The sequence below is a fragment of the Solanum lycopersicum genome, chromosome 4 (genome assembly GCF_036512215.1).
Source record: "Solanum lycopersicum chromosome 4, SLM_r2.1".
NCBI classification, from domain to species: Eukaryota; Viridiplantae; Streptophyta; class Magnoliopsida; order Solanales; family Solanaceae; genus Solanum; species Solanum lycopersicum.
Genome location: NC_090803.1, coordinates 64795894 through 64817974, shown reverse-complemented (window position 1 = coordinate 64817974; position 22081 = coordinate 64795894). Strand labels below are relative to the sequence as shown.

General features: G+C 28.6%; 2 protein-coding genes across 2 annotated transcripts; both read left to right on the top strand.

Annotated features, from left to right (window-relative positions):
- Nucleotides 1–9073: 9073 nt before the first annotated feature.
- Nucleotides 9074–11895, top strand: LOC101265729 (uncharacterized). The gene is made up of 3 exons (XM_004238064.5): nt 9074–9785; nt 10614–10961; nt 11046–11895. Exons 1-3 carry the CDS (start codon nt 9357–9359, stop codon nt 11679–11681), a joined length of 1413 nt encoding a protein of 470 aa, XP_004238112.1. The 5' UTR covers nt 9074–9356; the 3' UTR covers nt 11682–11895.
- A 6590-nt stretch (nt 11896–18485) lies between these two features.
- Nucleotides 18486–21391, top strand: LOC101256178 (uncharacterized). The gene is made up of 4 exons (XM_004238520.4): nt 18486–19654; nt 19779–19912; nt 20158–20824; nt 21162–21391. Exons 1-4 carry the CDS (start codon nt 18634–18636, stop codon nt 21275–21277), a joined length of 1938 nt encoding a protein of 645 aa, XP_004238568.2. The 5' UTR covers nt 18486–18633; the 3' UTR covers nt 21278–21391.
- Nucleotides 21392–22081: the final 690 nt, after the last annotated feature.

The following is a 22081-nucleotide window of genomic DNA, read 5'->3' as shown; positions in this document are numbered from 1 at the left end:
TTTACTAAATTATATCCTTATTTATAAATATTTTTTGAGAAGTAAATCGGAGATAAAGTCAGAATTCGAAACTTACTGAATTCGAATTCGTAGACCTTTTAAGTTAGTAGATTCTAGATAAGTTTTACATATCAAATAGATTTCATAAGTCAAAGACAGAGTTTTGATCGATGTTATTAAATTTAACGGAACTTTACCTTTGTTATTATTAGAAAGATAGAGTACAATGGTATAGTTGGAAAAAATATTTACTAATTTTTATCTTAATTACTATTGTGATACTTATTTTGGATATTTTTTTATTAAAATGATATTTATTTTGATACGAGTCCAAAAAATAAAATAAAATGAAGAAGATATGTAGGTCAAAGCACCATGCATTCTCTTCCGTCAATTGCGCCAAAAGAAGTCCTTACTTGATACCTTCGTTGTTGACATTTCCATATGCTTTTGCTCCCTAAATTTTTTTCCACCAAATGCAATATAATAAAATTAAAAAAATAACAAAAATACATTATATTTTGAACTGTATGTGTGTGTGAGTTGTGCCCCATTATATATATTTGATAAATATTAGTAAAATTATATTTAAAATAAGTGTTTGTTTATGATAATGTTCAACTTTTAATTTGAAATATAGCATTTGAGGTTTGAAAAACAAGTTTATAAGTTTCTTTTTTAAGTTTTTACACACATAACTTTAATTTTATTTTCATGTTCAAACATAACTATAACTTTGTATTCTTTGTCAACTTAATTTCAAATGATACTTTAAATATTATTTTTTTAAAAATAAAATCATGCTCAAATGCCCAGTAAATATTGGTAGTCAACACTCAACATGGCCAATTTTTCGTTTATAAGTCTTTAATTATATGTTTGATGGGGTCAGGTTGGATGATACGTTTTTGTTTGTTTGGCTAATTCATTTTTTTAAGTTAAAAGTATTTATTAACATTAATAAATAAATAAAAGGGTTATTTTAAAAAATTAAGACGTTCGACAAAATACTTTTTTTTTTTAAAAAAAAATAATTTTTAGCCATAACATATATAAATACTTTTATGGTGTTGGAAGGAACCTGAAACTTCTAAATTTATCATCGAAGTAGAAGCATGAGCAAAAAATAGATACTTTTTTTTCAGAATAAAATTATCTATAAAAAAATACATGTTTAAACATATCCTCCTTAAGTTGAGTATATTTATATATTTAAATTATAACATAGACATTATATAATCTTCTTAATGTTATTGTATTTTTTTTAAAAAAAATATATTATTGCTCAGATTGCAAACTTTTTATAGTTGAGAGTTTTTTATGTATTGTTTTTCTATCTTTATCGATTTTAGATTCAATATTTACGTAATTTTTTCATAAAACGACACTCTAAAAGTTTATTTGGAAAAAATAGTCAAAGCAAAGTACTGATAGATATGTTTATCAAGTAATTTTGTCAAAACACAATTTATTATTTTTCTAAAGTACTTTCCTAAAAAAAGTATTTTGATAAAAACGCATCACAAAATAATTAGATAAAAAAGTTTGACCAAATAATCTGTCTCTTCATTTGTTCGTTATGAGTAGATCAATCAAAATAATACAAAATGCATGTTGCACAACCATGTGCTTCAATAATGCCTCAAATAACATATAATAGAGCCTATTAATGCCTATGTTATAAATAAAAAAAATTCGACATTTCAAATCTATATCGAAATTTTGATCAAGTTTGGATTATCTATACAAAATTTTTAATTAATTTTTCTTCGTGCATAGGAATCAAATTTAAAATCTCTAATTATAACTAGTTAAGAATGAAACAATTTCACCACTATATTATGCCTACATCATCATTAATAATTATTATTCCAGTGTATTAACATGTCGCAATTATTTAATGAAATAATGAAAACTATTTGGGATGTTTAAAAATAATTTTTGGATTAAAGGTGTGTAAATGAGTGGCAAAAATTGCAAATAGTCATAATTAACCATTCAAATATATAAAAAAAATTGTGATTAAAGAAACTCATTCAATTCTCCAAATATTAATTGCATTACATAGGGCCCGTTTGGCCATAAATTTTGCAAGTAAAACTTGGGGAAAAACTTTGCAAATTTTGTTTGTCCATACACTTTTTTATTATTTGGCAAATTTTTTAAATTCCCAAATACTAGAAAAAACTACTATTTGGGCCAAATTTTATTATTTGGAAAGTTTTAGAAATTCAATTTTTACTCTTAACTTTTTATTTTACAAAAATAATATATTTATTGACACCAACCAATAATTTTTTACGTGAACACCAAAGTAGTGATGGAATATTCAATGAATATGAAAATGATGATATGGTTGTTGATGAAAGTGACGAACTATTGGCTCAGGGTAACAACATAGCTTCATCTTCTCGACCATCTGATTCGGAAATGCAAGCTCATCGAGAAGAGATTGTTCATAAAATGTGGGAAGATTATATTAAAGAATAGGTTGAACTCTTTGAGATGAGAAAGCATAGGTTCTTCAGTGATTGCAATATTTATTTCCTTTTGTTTTCTTCCGAATTTATATTAGTTGTATTTTCATTATCATGATTTGTACCAAGACCTTTTCACTATGCGAAGATTTACTGTAATGATTCTTGTTGATTTGTTGCGGAAGTCATAAATCTTGTTACGTGAGATTTCTATTGTGCTATGTAATACAAATTTATGGTTAGTTTGATAGTTTTAAAAACTTATGGACATAAATCATATTTCTTAAAAAAATGAAATATGTTTCTCAAATTCTATGGCCAAACATATGGTAAAATTTCACCCAAATTTTCATCCAAATAATATTTGCCAAAAATATTTGAATATCTATGGCCAAACCCTAGCATAAAGTGGGAAAGAAGGAGGATTACAAATCTCAAGATTGTCTAAGAAGAGAGAATCTAATTATTTTAGGAAAAAATCTTTTTGCCAGAAAATTTAATTGGAACAATATTTTTTAAGTGTTATTTTATTTTTTAAAAATATTTTTACACTTTTATTTATAATGAATTCTTTTCTCGTAAAAATTAAATAAATTAAATTTTATCTCAATTATCTAATTAAAGTAGTATTTTAGACAATATATTTTTAATAACAATGACAACTAAAAATGATGAAAGGAATATTTATTTAAGATTCTTGAAATTAAAGAATGAGTCACCAAAAGTTCTCATGTATTATTTATCAAATAACTAGTCACTTTATTTAATACCTTTTTATTTATCAATATATTTATTTTCATTTCAGGTCTTTCAATCTCAATAACTTTTAATTTTTAGAGATAATAAATATACATATTAATAAAGAACCTTAAAGTCTTGATCGATATTATTTAATTGTCATTAAAATCAATGTCGTTATAAATTTTAGAAACTTTACAATAAATTTTAATTATCGCTAAAAATAAATATTTAATGATGACTAAGTATTATCGTTAATTAATCACCATCAAATATCATTCTTGGATGTAATAAATATAGTACTTATCATTAATATGAATATAAATTGTGATAGAATGATTGAAATTCATCTACCCTAAATAAGAGATCTTTGAAGCATCATCATAAAAATAAGTCTTATACTGCTCGATTATAGATTTAATCAAAATTTTAATAAAATCAAACGTCGAATGAAAAATCGAAAAGCAAAAACAATATTGTAGGTGTTGGCTTTGGCATAAAACAGGAAGATGTGCCCCTTTGTCCGGACCTCTTTGGCATCCTTCACTCAATCGATCCCTTTATTCTTTTTAAGTCATCACAAACCCCATACTCTCTTTAATTTTTGTCTTTGTTTTTGTCCTTTGCATTTTTTTTTATTTTTTGACCAACATTACACACTTCTCAGTAATATATACATTATATAAATTATTATAAAAATAAAATAGGAAATAGGCATCAGATGATGAAATTTATATAATAAAATAAAAAATGAGTATCAAGTTGTGAACTGCGATGGTCTTTTCTTATTTGGAGTTAATGTACACGTCACTTGATTCCACTAAAGATTGAGAATCTCAATCTCTGAGTTATCTTGACTTTTGACTTCTACAAACTAAATATATATTTCGCGGTTTAAATATTGACAGAGTCAGAATTTTTTATTAAAATATTAAATTATATAAGAAAGTCAAGAATTAAGTTTGATGGAGCCGTAATTTTTCATTAGTAAAAATTAAAGTATCAAATATATATATATTATGAGAAGTCAAAATAAATAAATAAATAAATTTTATATATATTTATAAATATAGTAGTTTTTCATGTATCTGATTAGTAACACCAGATAGAAATAAGTATTTTCAAAGTTAAGTAGGCCAAATAAAGTGAATTAAACAGGTATATAATAAAGAGATTAACTTATATCCACTGATAGTAAATAAAAAAAATTACATTACCGGCTCATTTTTAGAAATATTTATTTTTTAAAATATATTAATTATTATTAATATTTAAATAATAATAAATTTATATGATAACTTGAACTCTAAATTAATTATATGAGTTTATTTAGAATTCTTCTTGATTGCCAAAGATGAGCAGATTTTTTGTAGTTTTTTCTTGTCTTCATTATTTTTACCCCATTCTCCGTCAGTCAGCACCTTTGAAGAAATTCGAGACAATCATCAATGATAATTTTTTACTTTTTTTTTAAAATCTAGACTAATTGATTTTATAAAAAACATCGTTCATAACTTATTATGTTTTCTTTCTAACATTTTTTTAATAGATGCTTCAAGTTTTTGTTTTTTTTTTGATTCTCTACTTAGTTCATCATTCTAAATTGATGGTCCAATGGATTACAAATTTAAACAGGCAAAATTGACACAGTTGGTGTGCACTAAAAAAAAACAAAGTAATCTTAACTTTAATCACAAACAAAACCTTTCATGTTAATGATTTCTCATGACACCAAATCATGTTTTATTTTTTTGCCCACGTTAAAAGTCTTTACCTATGCAACACACAATGTATGAACTAAATTTCTTTTGTTTTGTTCTTATAAAAAGTTGTCATTTTAACTTTTTTTATTTTGAGATGTAGGTTGTAAATTAACATGACACACTCATACGAGCGGAGCTGCAGTCTCTAATAATAATAAAAAAAGTCAAAAATCGATTTAACAATGTTCATTTTTAAAAAATTTTCATTTTTTTTCATATAAAATCGACATATGAAGGTTGTCAGGTCGATGCTTTTAATACAAAGAACTCAAAAAATGTAAATTAATCTCTAACTCCGGATAGCAGTGCTATGGTGGCATGTATCATACCACAATCAAAATGACACTATAAGAAAACTGTGTATTACATGAGAATTTTTTCAAAAATTAGTACGAACATGTATTTTCATACTAATTCTCGAAAAAATCTCCATATCATTCACACTATTTTTATAGCGTATATTGGATCGATTTTAAAAATTAATTCAAACCTTAATTATTTATAAATAAGTTAAAATTCTAGATTCATAAATTTTAAATTTTAACTCCATCGAGCGAGCGAGTAAAATAATGAGTTACATGCGTGATTGTCATGGTCCATCCGATTGTTTGAAAGCATGCATTGATTTCAGCCTAATATACTCATTTTGCATAGTCATCATTCATTAACGTCACATGGCTAGCCAAGTCAACCTAATTCAATCATTTTTAATAATAGTAGGCTCATTAGATAAGCTTCTTAGGACATAAATTCTCACTAATTTTTACATTTGTTAATTGAAAAAATTAAGAAGAAGAAAATGAACTTTATGAAAAAGAGGAAAAAAAAATATTAAGTGTATTAAATGTTATTATATTTTTATAATAAAGTATTCTATAAGGGCCAAGAGGGTGCCAACCCGGCGCGATGGGCGCATAAATTTTTTGAAAATAAAAAAATCTAACCACTTTGATTCCTATGGCAAATTTGTCAAAAAAAAATATACTAGTATATCAAGTTGTTACCTATCTTATCTTTAGTCAATTAGTCATCCAAATGGGAAACAAATAAAATAGTTGCTACATGGGCATAAGGGTCCTTTTTTTTGTTGTATTAGAAGCCAAGAATAACAATAGTTACAAAAAGTCGGAGATCGAGTAAGAATTTTGAGTTTAGAAATTTTAAATTTTTATAAATGTTATTTAATTAATGTGTACTTTGGATAAGCGTTCTGATAATCATCTTCCGGTCGATTCAAACAGTTTTATCCTTCCGGATCAACAATTGATACAACAGGGATATTCACATGTTGTACATCGATTACGTCTTTCGATCTGATCTTAAGCTCTGGCTCACCCTTTGTGGACGAACCTTGCAGAGAAACCTTTAGGTCTCACCAATATTTGTGTTGGCTTTCTCATTTCCGCTTCTCTCCACCACTATCGCTCGGAGGCTTTTCTCTGAGGAAGAATTCTCTTCTATCGATATATTATTATATCACACACTTTTAATAAATTGCTTAATCTCATTCATCTTTAGCGCAAGAGCGCTTGATCAATGAGCAATTACACACTTAAAAAAGGGTGTTATCCTTCTGACTGTCTCAAACATTTCAGTCAATATTATCGAATTTCACCAAACCAGTTGTCAAAAGATATAGCTAAGCAGCCCTTGTACAAAATTGTAACCTTTGGTCATCATAATTAAATGTTTCTTAGAAGATTAAGGACACCATTCATGAAAATAGAGTACTTAGCTTCTAAGTTCTCTTTTTTTTTCCCCTACAAATATACGTAAAAGATCATGTTTGGATATTTGTCAGCATCATTTTAGCTTTTACATCAATTTATCTACTTATACGTTAGCAGTATGGAATAAGACTTGAAGCTACTCTTCAATTATCCCTATTTACTGTATATTTTAACAATCAAGTGGTCAAGTCATTAGCTTTTTATAGTACAAATACAAATATACATAGAAATTGAAACTGTGAAGCGGTAACTGGTAAGTATTTAGAGTCATTTTTATTAAACAATTCACTCTAATATAAGAAATTTTGATGTGAATGTGAATTTAGTCGGACTTCAACGTACAGAGTGAGTGATCGTAACAATAAATAAAAGAAAAATAAACGTCATAAAGAGACAAAGATAGAAGAAGGCGTTTCACTATCAGTTGGGGTTAGGATTATAACTCATCGGCTGCTCCACTTTAAATTCATTTTTTCACATGCTTATGTTTTAATTGGTAGTATATATTTTTGGGTTGTGTTGGTGTGAGGAATTTTTTACTCGATTTTTTGTGTTTGGTACGTGAATAAAAAAATAAATATATATATTATAACAAATATCATGAAAGGTTAGTATGGGAATTAGTATATATTTTTGGGTTGTTTTGTGTTGGTGTTAAGAAATTTAACTTAATTTAATGTTTAGTACGTGCTAAAAAAAATTGTTCTAGGAAAATATTTTTTTTTTCATTTTTAAAGAATTTATTTTTAGAGAAAATTATTTTTAAATTTTAGACCAATTAAACATTAAAAAAAATGAAAAATATTCTTTAGGAAATATTTCTTCCATTTTAAAAACACCCTTAATGTTGGTTATAATAACATTTAGTAGACGTTTGATCATAGAAATCAAATAATTTCACTTTATATGAGTTGTAATTTGTTACGATGATATTTATTTGTTTGTATAGTTTTGACTTGAAATGAAGTTTAAAAAGTTAAAATGATATATTTTTTATTTGTACGGTCTTGAACTAAATTTTACTTAGAATATATCAAAATATCATTTAATTCGTGATCATGATACATAAAAGTTAAAATTAAAGAATTATCAAAAATAAAAAAAATGATATTCTTTTTTTGAATGGATTAAAAAGGAAAGGAAGATAAACATATTAAAACAACAAAAAATAATAGGTTTAATTTAAATTCTGTATTTATTTTAAGAAAATCATTAAAAACCCAATAACTTAACTTTTTTTTCCTTTACTGAATTCGTATTTTTAAATCTCAAATTCCCAAACCTAATTTAGGTGATCTAAATAAGAAATAAAATCATTATAGCATCATTTTTGTAGGGTTCACTAAACCATTTCAAAGAGCAATCAGTAATATGGATTTACAATTAACTATTTTCTCAGATTGTATATTACTTAATTATTATAATCAAGAAAACAAAAAGGGGGAAAAAGCAAAGAGGGGAAAATTAAAAAAAAAAAAAGGAAAAAAGTGAGAAAAACAGTATATTTTGCAAAGCTAACAACCAATGAAAGCTTAAGTTGAAAAAAGGACAAAAAAGGAACCTTGTAATTTTTTCATCTTTGGAGCCTAATTGTTCTTCTTCTTCTTTCATACACTCTCTATTTTTACCATACACCTACCTTGCTTCTTGACATTTCACCCCACCCAATGTACCTTACTTACACTAAATGACACTTTTACCCCTCACATTTCCCTTCGTGTAACCGATCTCGTATGATCACTTATAAATTGAATAGTCAATTTTTTGAGATATTTTTTAGTATAAAATGACATCAAAATCAAAAATTACTTTATCAAATACTACAAAGTCAAGAACGTTTGTTGAGTTTAGTCATACAACAACAACAATATTTACATACTCACCGAAATCATCAAATTAAGCGGGGGTCTAAAAAAAATAAAGTATACAGATCTTATCATTATTTTATGGAGATCCTTGACACGAGTGCATCAAACCTAAGTAAAAAAAACATGTCAAATGGTCTGACAGTAGATGGTAGAAGAAGTAAAAATACATGTCCTAACTCATTAATTTAATAACATCAATAGAACAATAAAAGTATAAATGTCAATTCATACGATATTTTTTTCTTACTCAATAATTACGTAAATTAATATGTTAAATCAATTTCTTGAGGTGTGATTTCTTTTTATACCCTATTAATGTCGAATGTTTTGTATATCGAGTTATCATTTTCTTTAGTCAAATTTTGCTTTCTACTTTATTAGGTGAGTATTATTCTTCTAGAAAAGAAATTAATAGTTGTAATTTTTTTTCTTTTTAAAAAAAGATAAGATCGTAAGGGTATATTTGTCATAAAAAAAGTTATTAGCATAATAAATCTAGGGAATGATGAGTAGATTAGGATTTACATATTATATAAACGCAAAAGCATGGAAATGTTTTGCTTCTTCATAACGGCATGCCCTTTACCCCACTCCACCCCCCACCCTTACTATACCCTTTCTATCCTCCTCCTGTTTCTGCCTGCATTTAGTTTTGCCTTTTTCAGTGAGACCAACTAGCAAACACCTTCTCTGCATTTTCTGCAACCATTTCACACTTGAGAGTTGAGACTCTTGATTTGGGTCTTTTCTGCTCATTTCTCAACTTGGGGTTCACCAAAAATGGAGAAGAAACAAGGGTTTTTCTCAGCACTAAAAGATGAAGTGGTAAGAGGATTATCACCGGCTAAGTCAAGAGGAAGAAGCCCATCTCCGTCAGGGTCGGGTTTGCTTCGGAGAAGGAAGGGGAATCAAGCGCCGCAACCGGAAGTTTATATTTCAAGATCGGGGAGTTTAAGGCCCTGTGTAGAGACATTGTCGCCGTTGATGGAAGGTCCGGATCCGAACGGGCCGGAAGTTGGGGATTCAAAGTCTGATAGGTGGTGGATGAAGGGTCAGCTATGTCGGGCACCTTCGGTTTCCACTTCCGGGTCGGGTTTACAGAGGTCGGATCTGAGGTTGCTGCTTGGTGTCTTGGGTGCGCCACTTGCACCGGTGCATGTTAGCAACAATGATCCTTTGCCTCATCTTAGCATCAAAGATACTCCCATTGTAAGTTTTAGTAACAATTTTTTGGATTCAAAGATTACTTTTTTTTTTTAATTTGTTGTGTGCTAAGTTGGGCGGACCCGTGTCCGATTCTCTAAAAATTTACTACTTTTGGAGAATCGGGCACGCACCTATTGACATTTTTGAAAAGTTCGAGCAAAATATTAGTTGTGTTTGAGCAATATTAGTTGTGTTTGAGATGTGACAAAGGTAGGTTGTCAGTGTAGGTTGTAATTTTGTTTGATTCCAACAAAAATTGTTTCTTTCGTTTTTTGCTATTATAAGTATATTTTTTGGACTTCATTGAGTTAATTACTGTGTGAAATTGAGACTTTTGGTTTATACTTTCCTGTCGTTTTGCCCTGTTTACTAAGTTTGGATGTTCTCTTGGCTTCTGTTTGAATGCATGATGGGGATTTTGGTTGTGCCATGTCTTTTGACAGAGTCTATATGTGAGCATAAATTCTTTTAGATAGAGAAGGAAGGAGGATTTAATATTATTATATAAATCTTGCTACATACACATTGAGGTCCAAAATCAAGAATGGGCTCCATTTGGGGATCTTTAATTTATCATTTTTGTGGGCTGGAATTGTCTGTCTGGATGTAGCCTCTTAATGGTATTTTAGTTGGTGGACTATCAAAGTCTTCATTTAAGGCTATGTAAGGATGATTGGACATGGTGTTGTGTTGGTGGTCCTTGTTTGAGTTTTCGGCCTTGTCGTTAGTTCACATCTCTTTACGAATTGATTAACTATCTTTCACTATGAGTTTGTATTTTGGATTTAGGCGTAATTGATTGATTGACTCTGTGTTACTATGAATTTGCAGGAGACTTCGTCAGCTCAGTATATATTGCAGCAGTATACTGCAGCTTCTGGAGGACAGAAACTTCAAAACACTATGTATAATGCTTATGCTATGGGAAAGGTGAGGATGATGGCATCAGATATCGAGACTGCTACAAAGGTAATAAAGAACAGGAATTCTTCTAAGACAGCTGAGTCTGGGGGATTTGTGCTATGGCAAATGAACCCTGACATGTGGTATGTGGAGCTCGCGCTTGGTAGCAGTAAGGTTCATGCTGGTTGCAATGGTAAACTTGTGTGGAGGCATACCCCTTGGCTCGGTGCACATGCTGCAAAGGGACCAGTTAGGCCATTGAGGCGAGCACTTCAGGTACATTTTTTAATACAGCTTGCTTACTTTCTTTTGGTGGTCCTCAATTTCAAAAAATGACCCATGTCTTTAACTTACTTATAGGGTCTTGATCCTAGAACTACTGCAAACATGTTTGCTAGTGCAAAATGTACTGGAGAAAAGAAGATCAACGGTGAGGATTGCTTCATTCTCAAACTTTGTGCTGATCCACATACTTTGAAAGCCAGGAGTGAAGGACCAGCCGAGATCATTAGGCATGTCTTATTTGGCTATTTTAGCCAAAAAACAGGGCTTCTTGTGCACCTGGAGGACTCACATTTGACCCGAATCCAAACAAATGGGGGTGATGCTGTTTATTGGGAAACGACAATCAATTCATTCCTTGATGATTACAGACCTGTTGAGGGGATCATGATTGCTCACTCCGGACGATCAGTTGTAACCCTTTTCCGATTTGGTGAAACAGCTATGAGTCACACGAAGACCAGGATGGAAGAAGCATGGACCATTGAGGAAGTGGCATTCAATGTTCCAGGCCTATCTGAAGAGTGTTTCATTCCTCCAGCTGAGCTAAGATTCAGTTCAATTGGTGAAGCGTGTGAGCTTTCTCAAGGAGAGAGGGTAAAGACTACTGTGTCTGCTGCTGCTGCTGCAGCTTACCGAGCTAAGGTTGCTGCTTTGGATAAATCACGAGATGGCGGCAATGTCAATAACATTGTATTGAAGATGAATTATTAGGATCTGTCTCTAATTTCTTAAGATGTAGGTCTTGTTGGTATAAATAGGCTGACAGAACCAGGTAAAATAGTAAGCTAGGTGTCAGATGATTGAGGAATTTTGAGGTTTTATAGAAGTCTTATCTCAATCTGTAAATATATTCACAGGATATCTTCTTGTTTCAATTAAGATTCCCTTTGTGGAATCATCTCTATCAATCTGCATTTCTGGTAAATGATGTAGGCCTTTTCATTTGCAACTGTAATCTCTTTACTTCTATTATATGAATGAAGGTAGTTGAATAGTTTCACCCCCACCCTTCCCAATTCCTCACCCTACAACCCCCAAGTTTTTTTTCCCCTTCTCGATGACAAGGAAAACTCGCAACGGATGGTAATTCACACTAGGCAAGCTCAATACAAACAGTGTCTGCTTTGGGTACAACCTTAAGGTTTGAAATTCTATATGTTTTTTTTGGACACTGATGATTAGTGTTGCTATGAAAAAGTATGGGCAAATATATGACTTTTGCAGTGGGGTTGTTTGTGTAAACAAGGGAATGATGAGTGATTATTGTTATGGGGGCACGCTTTGTGCTAGACCTTATCTAAGTTGCAAATAATATTTTGCTTTTTGCCTCTATTCTGTGCTAACATTAAAGAAAGAAAAAAAAAATAGTCTTTCTGAATATGATGATTGCATTACTTGAATGCAAATGGCGCCCAGTATCAGTATGAGTTATACCTCACACGTAGATCAATCACCATCATTCATTAAATATCCCTTAAACGTGTATACAAATCTTACTCTTATCTTATGATTGAACAGAATAGTCGGAATTTAAACTAGTAGATATATAATTCGAGAAAAAGAACAATTTTTATGTGAAATCTGCTTGTCAAGATCAAGATGGTAGATTCTTTCCGACATGGAACCATTTCCTTTTCTTTTTTTGAATTGTTACAGTCGACACATGATGTTCTTTGTTCCACAAAGGAAAAAAAGAAAAGGATAAAGTTAAGGGTGAATAATACATGACTTTCCACACAAACTAGTGGGCCTGTGGTGAAAGTAAGATAAACACATACAGCTTCCACTGTCCACATCAGTTTAATCGTGATGGTTTGATGTAAACATCGAGTACACAAGTTTCTCAAGAATAAAATAAAATATTGCAGTCCATGTTTCAATTTGTTTGTATATTTTTTAACTTGACATGAAATTTAAGAAAGTAAAGAACGTCCTTTGAATTCATGGTAGTTAAAGTAAAGATATGTAGAATGCATCGAAATATAATTTTAAAAGTTAAAATTTAGAAGTCAGTCAAAAAAGGATAAAAACGTCCTTTTTAGTTAGATTAAAAAGAGCAATAAGACAAACAAATTTAAACGGAAAGAGTATTTTTCATGGAAAGGTTAGGACCAAGGAGGGGAAAAGATTCCAAATTCTACTCCCTTGTACACCAGATTGGGCTGTCTTCATATTATTGGGCCCAAAACAGAACCATCCAAGTTTTATTTAGGAAAAAAATATATAATAACAAGCTATTAATTCAAATGAAATGCTATAAAATATACTTTAATTTATTAATACCCTATAGCAAGTTATTGCTATTTTTCCCTTTTTCTTTGGTGGAATCTCGCTTGTCACTCTCGTTTGGTTGCAGTCTAGCTCGCCTCTCTCACTTTTTATACAAACACAAATGCATGAAATGCGTTTATGTTTATATAAAGTGAGAGGAAAATGGAAATAATATATATACATATATTTTCTTTCTCCCCTCTCACAAATCTCGCTTGCCATCCTCGCTCCTCTCTCACTTATACAAACAGAAACAAAATGTATAAATTATGTTTATGTTTACATAAAGCGAGAGAAAATAGTATATACACATACAAATACATATATTTTCGTTCTATACACTTATAATTATCCAATAAAAAAAATTTCTTACCCAGTTTTCTTTTGTCTTTCTCTCTTTCTCGTTTTATACATACACAGATTATAGTCTCATACAATTGATCTTTTCTATACAACTACTTTCTTTTGTATATGTGTAGCGAATTATACAACTGTTTTGCTAGTATATGTATAGCGAATTATTCATCTACTTTTTTTTTGTATATATATAGCGAAATATACATATTTATATTTGCTATAGAGCACAATTATGCAAACTATATCTATAACATACAAATATGATTTTTATGTTTGCTATATATGAAAGTTACTCTATTTAATAGCATTTTTACTTTATTACGAGAGATAAGAAAATGTTCATTTACTAAATAATTACCCTAAGATGAGACCATCGGAGAAAATTTCACTGTTGAATAATCCTCATATAGCTTCATATTGTTTTTTTTATTGGTAATATCTTTATTTATATATTTGTGCAAAAGTGTAAAGATAGTTGGCTAGACCATGAAACTATATATATATATATAAAAAAAAAAGAATTTACCACATGATTATACTGTGTAGGATTATAATTAAAGAAATAATATACAACTTAATAAAGTAGAAAACTGCATTTGCTGTTCATTTTTTTAGTATTGGGCTTTCCTTTTTAGTATAAAACTAGCTAAGCTATTGTTACAAAAGCTTGTGTCTTATTATAGGCCTAATTTTTGGGCTTTTCTTTTGTTAATTCTGTTGGAGTGGATTGTTATTGAACAGTAAGAGATGATAATTGGATAAATTATATTATTTTTCATTTATTGTTGATATATAATGTCACACGTCAATAATATAATTAAAGCCTAAAAAACCGAGGCAGAGGATAAAACTATTATAAAAAGGTAAGGTAAAAAATAATTATATGTACTTAATAAATAAAGACCAAATGAGAAGAAAATATTAAGATGATGATTCAATCACACCAAATTGATCGTTACAAAAAGAGAGAGTCTTTTTATTGTTTTCTGACAATGAATTTAGACGATACGATGCAATAAAAATTAAGTAACAATCAAAATAAATATTGTATTTAAGCTAACAATATAATATAATACCGTACAATACAATGTATAATAACCTCCAAACAAGATGTAAGGAGAATATTTTCCTAACAAACTTCTTCTTGAAAAATAGTGTGTTTTACTTATATTTTACTAATTGATACTTATATTTTACTAAGTGATAAGTAACAAAAAGTTATTATTCCAAGAACATTTATATGTAATCTAGTAAAATATGGGGTTGAGATAGGATGGGTTCAGAATTTGAGAATTGGGGGCATTAGATAGGTATTTATGAGATAATAAACTTGAAATGTTATTTATAAAACTTTTTTTTTTATTTCTATTACAAAAGTCATTTCCTCATTTTTCTTCTTCCTGAAAAAACAAAGAAATTCAAAATAATATGATCAATCTAACCAAAAAAATTGACATATATTTTTTAAAAATATTTTCCTATGTGCAACACAACTAATCACTAAATCTCAAGGGACATATTCATATTAATAAAAACAAATTATTGTGGTTTGATTAAAATATTTTCTCTCCATACTAAAACCATCCCAAGAGTAACTCTTTAATGTAGAATGTTAATGTTCATATTGAGCCAATCCCATATAATTTTTTTCAAAATATCTCATATCATTATAACCGTCACAAACACCTTATTCATTATTTATTTGATCGACTATTAATATGAGACTTTATTATATATATAAATTTATTCGTCTCTCTCTCTATATATATTAGATTTGTCTCTTTTCTTTACTATTGTTAGATTAGCTAAGGGTGAACATAAATATCGAAAAATTAAACTGAATTAAAGTAATTTGGTTTTTTGAATTTTCGATTAAATGTTAGTGTTATTTTTTCAAAAGTTTTTTTTTTTTAATTTGGTATCCGTAATAAATCGAACCGAAGAACCGAATGTCCACCCGATTAAGATTACATAGATGATGCTCCTTATATATAAACCACGCCTAATTATAATTGATTAGTGATAAATAAAGCTTAATAATGTATGATTCCCAAGAAATAAATACAGATGTCCTCCTCCGAACTATGTGTTTAATACATAATAATCATGATGAATTAGCACGAGTGATACAGTATTAGTCGGCAAACCTTAGTTAATTATATTAATTAACCAAGATTATAATTAGTCACTATCTTTTTGCTCTAATTAATTGGTTTATTATTATTAAATAATGTGGCCGCATTTTCTTGAGACCTTCCCCTTTTGTACTTTGATTTTTTTTTGTTTATTTAGGAATGAAAGAGGGACCACAATTTCACTTACGGATATAAAGGAATTAATGTCACTCCTTAATATTATTTCATATATATAAATTTTATTACTCCCTTCGTTCGTATTATTTTTAAAATATATTTTTTCATCATATTAATATGTAAAAAATTGTAAATTATAATACTTTTCATATAGTTTTAGAATATTTAATTTTTTTTATTTAAAATATCAAATTAATGTGATCCAATTTACCTTTGAAAATTTGTCACATTGATTTTTAATAAACGCAACATGACAAATAATTTCGGACGAAAAAAGTATTTTATGTGGTCCTTACGTCGAGAATAATATATTTATTATAATTTCGTAAGATATAATGATAAAGTAAATAATGATGAAGTCAAGATTATATCCCTTGTGATGTTTTTTTCTGGATCTTGTTTAAACATGAAATGTTTTGTGTGTACTGTCTCCTTTTAATGGTAATTGATTATCTATTGTCGTTAAATAATTTTTTAAGGCAATTGACATTTTTTTTTTAAAAAAAATGTTTCTAATTTCAAAAGCCTATAATAATGTTGGATTCATGAATGGGGTAATTAACTAACATCCGCAAAGACTTTAGTTAATACTTTTATTAAATTCGACTAAAGATCAATACAATAAAAATAACTTTTAGCTACAATAAATACACATATTAATAAAGAGTGTTTAAGTTTTTACCGGTATTAATTAAGTGTCATTAGATCCAGTGTCCCTAACACCTTTAGAGACAATATTTTAATTGCCGCTAAAAATAAATATTTACCGATAATTACTAATTAATTGATGTTAAACTCATTTTTTATATAGTTGATCAGCGTAATCTCTCATTTTATGTAAATCTTTGGTAGTTGATAATATGATAAGTTTCATAAAAGAAAAAGAGTTCACAGCTTCATATGAACAAAGGTAAAATTTAAATTTATAATATTAATTTTTAATATCAATACAAAATTTAAATTTATAATATTAATTTTTAATATAAATACAAACGCTGAAAGGTCACATGATCATGTGAAATGTTGGATGCTATTTCATCTGTTTTTAGATCTAAAAGTTCTAAATGATATTTAATTTCTCATTTTTGTCAAAAACATTTACTACATGCAACTATATCAAATGATATATACCTCAAGACAGTGACAATAAATCTTTTTATCATAATATAAATTCATTTCATATATATATAAAAAAAAGATTAAAAAAATGTTGTAGTTGTACATTTGATAAGATTCACATATTGTTACCTGCCACAATAATTATACATTACTGTTTTCTTGTTTAATATATTTTACATGTGAATTTAGAAGATTCACTTTCAACCTTTTCACGTATCCCCATTTATTTATTTTTTTCACAAATAAGACAAAATAACTTTTTTACCCAAATTTACCTAACAGGAGAAAGGTAAACAACAAAATCATAAATTAATTTAAACTATTGAAAATTAATTAGGTACAACTTTGCTAACGGCAGCACGTTGCACTTCAAATGAAAAAAAGGACCTTTTCACTAATTTAGGTAATTGCGAGTTCGAATATAATAATTTCTGATAATATCTTTATTTGAAATTTAATTAATTTAAATTTTTATTAAAAAGTTCAAAGTACTTTTTTTTATTTATAAAAAACGACTGTATAATTTAAATTTAAAATTTTTAATTAGATTATAAGAGTGCTTATTACTCCGAATCTTTGATGATATACGTGAGTCATGAGTGCTTATGCTTAGTACGATTATTAATATGTATAAAATTTAGGAAAAATTAAACCAATCGTATCATGAAATGAAACTCCCATTATAACAAAAATAATTTTTAGCGGCAATAAATAGACACATTAATAAAGAGTATTAAAGTCTTTACTGACATTAGTTAAGTGTCGTTAGATTCAATGTCGCTAAAACCTTTAGGGACATATACAAAAAATGAAAATTGCTGCTAAAAAAACATATTTAGCGACAATTGCTAATTAATTACTGCTAAAACTAATTTTTGATGTACTGTCCTTTAATTTTAACAGTAAATAAGTTAATTTATTTTTCTAGGTAAACTTATATGATAAAGTATTAAGTAACTATTGGTGGATGTACTATTATATGCGTCGATAGGTAAATATTTAATTTCGAATAATTTCATTTAATTATAAAAACTTAGATAGATAAAAAGAAATCACATATATTATTTTTATTGAGAGTTTGAATTCAATATTTTATAATTCTCTTCGCATTTCATTAATCAGTACTACATATTTTTGAGTGTGTTGATACCTAACAAGCTTTCTAAAATCTTTTTAAATGTCAGTATATAATATTTCATTTATTTTTATTTATTTGTTTTATTTATTATTTAATTTCTAGTTTTTAAATATATAAATTTTATTATTCACATTAAACATTCATTAATTTAACCACTTATAGTATTTTCATATAATTTCTAAATATGAAAATTTTATAATCTATATTGTATATTGATTAGTTCAACTTTCATATACTCAATTAAATCAAATAAATTAATTGAAACGGAGGAAGTAATAACTTACTAGCATAAATATACATCTTCTCATGTATGTTTCCACTTCCAAAAGGCCACACAACTTTGACCAACTTTTCCTATACTAAGATGATAATTATCTCCTTTGTATTAACTTGCAAATTTCAACCATAAACACACACTACAAAACCCTAGTGTTACTACACCAAAATTTCTCTCCTTGCTTCTACCATGAATATTTCTCTCAAGAAAAAAGAAAAAATTCCAATTCCCACCATGCCTAGTTTGGGTGAGAAATGTTGCTATAATAACCATTTAGGTTGTTTCTTTTGCATAATGAAGGAAACAAATTCATCAATTAGAAGCAATGGAATAAAAAACTACTTTAAAAAAATGCATTTGATTGATGAAGATCAAGAACTTGTGCTAGTGTTAAGTGGCCTTTGGACTATGGCAATGTCACAACCAAATGACAAAGAGCTTCCATCTTTAGGCATTTTTGAATGCATGGCAAGTCTAATCAACAAAGGTATAAATCAAAAATCTTGGCTTCAAAAAGATCAAAATATTTATATTCCTTATTATGCTTCTCATATTATTGGTTCTTATACTATGAACAATGTTGAGTTTGCTATTAAAGCATTAGATTGTGGTGTTTTAGTCCCATTATTGGATCTTTTAAGAGGGAATATGACTTGGGTTGAACAAAGAGTGGCTATTAGAGCAATTGGTCATTTAGCAAGCTATGAAAAGACATTCAAAAGTGTAGCAATTTATGAAGAAGAAATTGTGAAATTAGCCATGAATTTGGCTTCAACATGCCTTGATGTTGTGTACAAAGAGTTTGTTGGTGTGAAGGATTTGAATATGAGATTGAAATATCATTGTGATTTGTTGACTAGAGGAGTTGGAGGACTAGAAATGGAAAATAGTAAAGCTGAGGAATGGGCTAGTCAACTTCAATGTTGGAGTTTACATCTTTTAAATTGCTTTGCAATCAAACAAAGGTGTTTAAATATCATTTGTGAGCAAAGTTTTTTGAAGGAGTTAAGTGAAATGTGGGGTGGATTGGCTAATGATTCTTCACCAGGAGGGGTTGGATTAATTAGAGTTTTGTGTTATAATAAAGATGGAAGAAGATGTATTGCTGAATCAAAGGATGTAATCAAGAATCTTTGTAATCTTGCAAGATCTTCAGATGATTGGCAATATATGGGAATAGATTGTCTACTTCTACTTCTCGCCGATTCAGGTATTGTTAAATTATGTGATCATCTTATCTAAGAAATTTAATCGTCATCTTATCTAACAACTTTTTAAGTGTTAGGGAACATGTGAGTTTTAATAATTTTGCAATTATATTATATCTCAAACAGGTACAAGGTACAAAGTTCTTCAAGTGGCTTCCATGTGTCTTGTTGATTTAATTGAACTTAGGACTCTTGGAGGCAGATCAAATGTTGGTAATACAATCACAAGAACTCTTTTATCAGATTTCAAACAAAGAAAGGTAACGATAATTACTTAATCATATTATGTCTCTAACACGCCCCTAATTTATAAATTTGTTTTTTTCTTTGCACGAGTCAAACGAGTGAAAATATTTCTATCTTGTAGGTGGTGATGATGAGATTTGAACTCAGAATCTTTTGCCTATTCTCGTACCATTTTAAATTACCAAGTCATTTAAAAATTTAAATTGTGAACACATGTAGTACGTTTTAATTACCTATTTATTATATTATGTCTGAACAGGTGAAAATCAAGAATACCGGTGTTCAACAAGTGCTTGAAGAAATATGGGGTTTGAAAGTAGATAGGAAGAAAAGGGAGCAAAATATGAGTGATGAGAAACTTGAAGAGAAAAGGGTAATGGTGAGTTTGATGAAACAACAAGGGAACAATAGTTTTTGGTTAGGGAAAATTGAAGAAGCAATGATGAAATATAGTGAGGCTTTGGAGTTATGTCCATTAAGATTTAGAAAAGAAAGAATTGTGCTTTATAGCAATAGAGCACAATGTAAATTGTTATTAGGAGAGGCTAATGATGCAATTAGTGATACAACTAAAGCTTTATCACTTTCATCTCCAACTAATTCACATGCCAAAAGCCTTTGGAGAAGATCACAAGCATATGATATGAAAGGATTAGCTAAAGAGAGCTTGATGGATTGTATTATGTTTGTTAATTGTTGCTTTAAAATGGATCATACTTCATTATCATCATCATCATCATCAATGAAGAAAAATATGAGAATCCCTTATTATGCTGTTAGAATGATCAACAAACAAATGGAGTCAACTTGGTTATTTAAAAATGCACAATTGAAGACTTTTGTTGATCTTAGTGAAAAAACAAATCAACCACATGATGACATGAGAGCTACAAGAATTCTTTTGCAAAAGAAGGGTTTCATTAAAGGTATGTTTCAAGATTTTGTGTTGTAAAAAGTATTATATATGTAATTAACTTATATGCACTGATAACGTGTAACTTTCTTACAACATCCTTGTAAAGTGATCCGCAGCATATTTTAACTGTCGATATATAAGCCTTAATTCTATAACCCTAGAAAAATAAAGTAAATAAGATGTTGTGATGGTTAAAATCATTTATACTATCCGTGTATATAAATTAAATTCTGCATCATATTAATCTAATTTAGTAGTCCAAATTAAATCTTTTGTTGGAAGCTTTTCAAATTTATCTTGTGTATGTGAATCCTTTATCTAATATTTAATCTTTTTTTATTTTTCAGGGCTTTCTAGTATATCAGAAGAACCTCAGTTGATTGAAAAGGGTGAATTTAGTAGGAGAAATCATGAAATTAAGGACAGGGAAAAACAGAAAAATGAATTCACTCAGTCAGTGTAGTGAAACTAGACATAATTATATTATTAATTCCCTTGTTTTATCAATCATAGGATAAAAATTTTTGCCCACTTCCAATATATATTATATATCGAATATAATCATTTAAGAAATATACTCTTTTCTTATTGTTTCATTATTAGTTATTTAAATATACAATTTTGGTCTTTATATTGATCTAGCTACAAGAGAGACACCACCAAAAGGTTTAAGCACTAAGGTGGAGCCAAGGTATCTTAAAAAGGGTTTCCAAAAATTATCGTTTTTTATATTTTGAACCTTTTTAGAAAATTTTAGCATTGTGATTAGTAAGTATCCTTCGTTCATTTTTAATCAAAGGTCTTGAGTTTGAACCTTAAATATGTAGTCGTCTTTGATAGAAAACGCTTTACACCTAACATGAGACTTCTCGATGTAAATCTAGATTAGTCAAGATAAATATCGCATGAAGAATAAAAAAGAAAAATACTTTGAAAAACTGCTGAGTGGACACGATAGAATTGGAATATAATGAAGTAAACAAATTTAGTTTGTGTACCAGAAACTATATATTTTGTTCTGATGAAGTTGTGATGAGGACTAAGTGGGAAGGACCACATATCCACATTGTATTTATTTAGTAGTATTAATTACTTGTGGAATTTCAGCTAATCAAAATGAATTAAGAGTAACTAATTAAACTTTTCTTAATTTTAGTGATATCCAAATAATTAATCCACTATTTTTGTTTGATCTTGTCTTTTAGTACATGCTTGATTAATTTCGTTATTAGCTTAATTATTCGCCACTTTCTGTCTATCGGGAGCA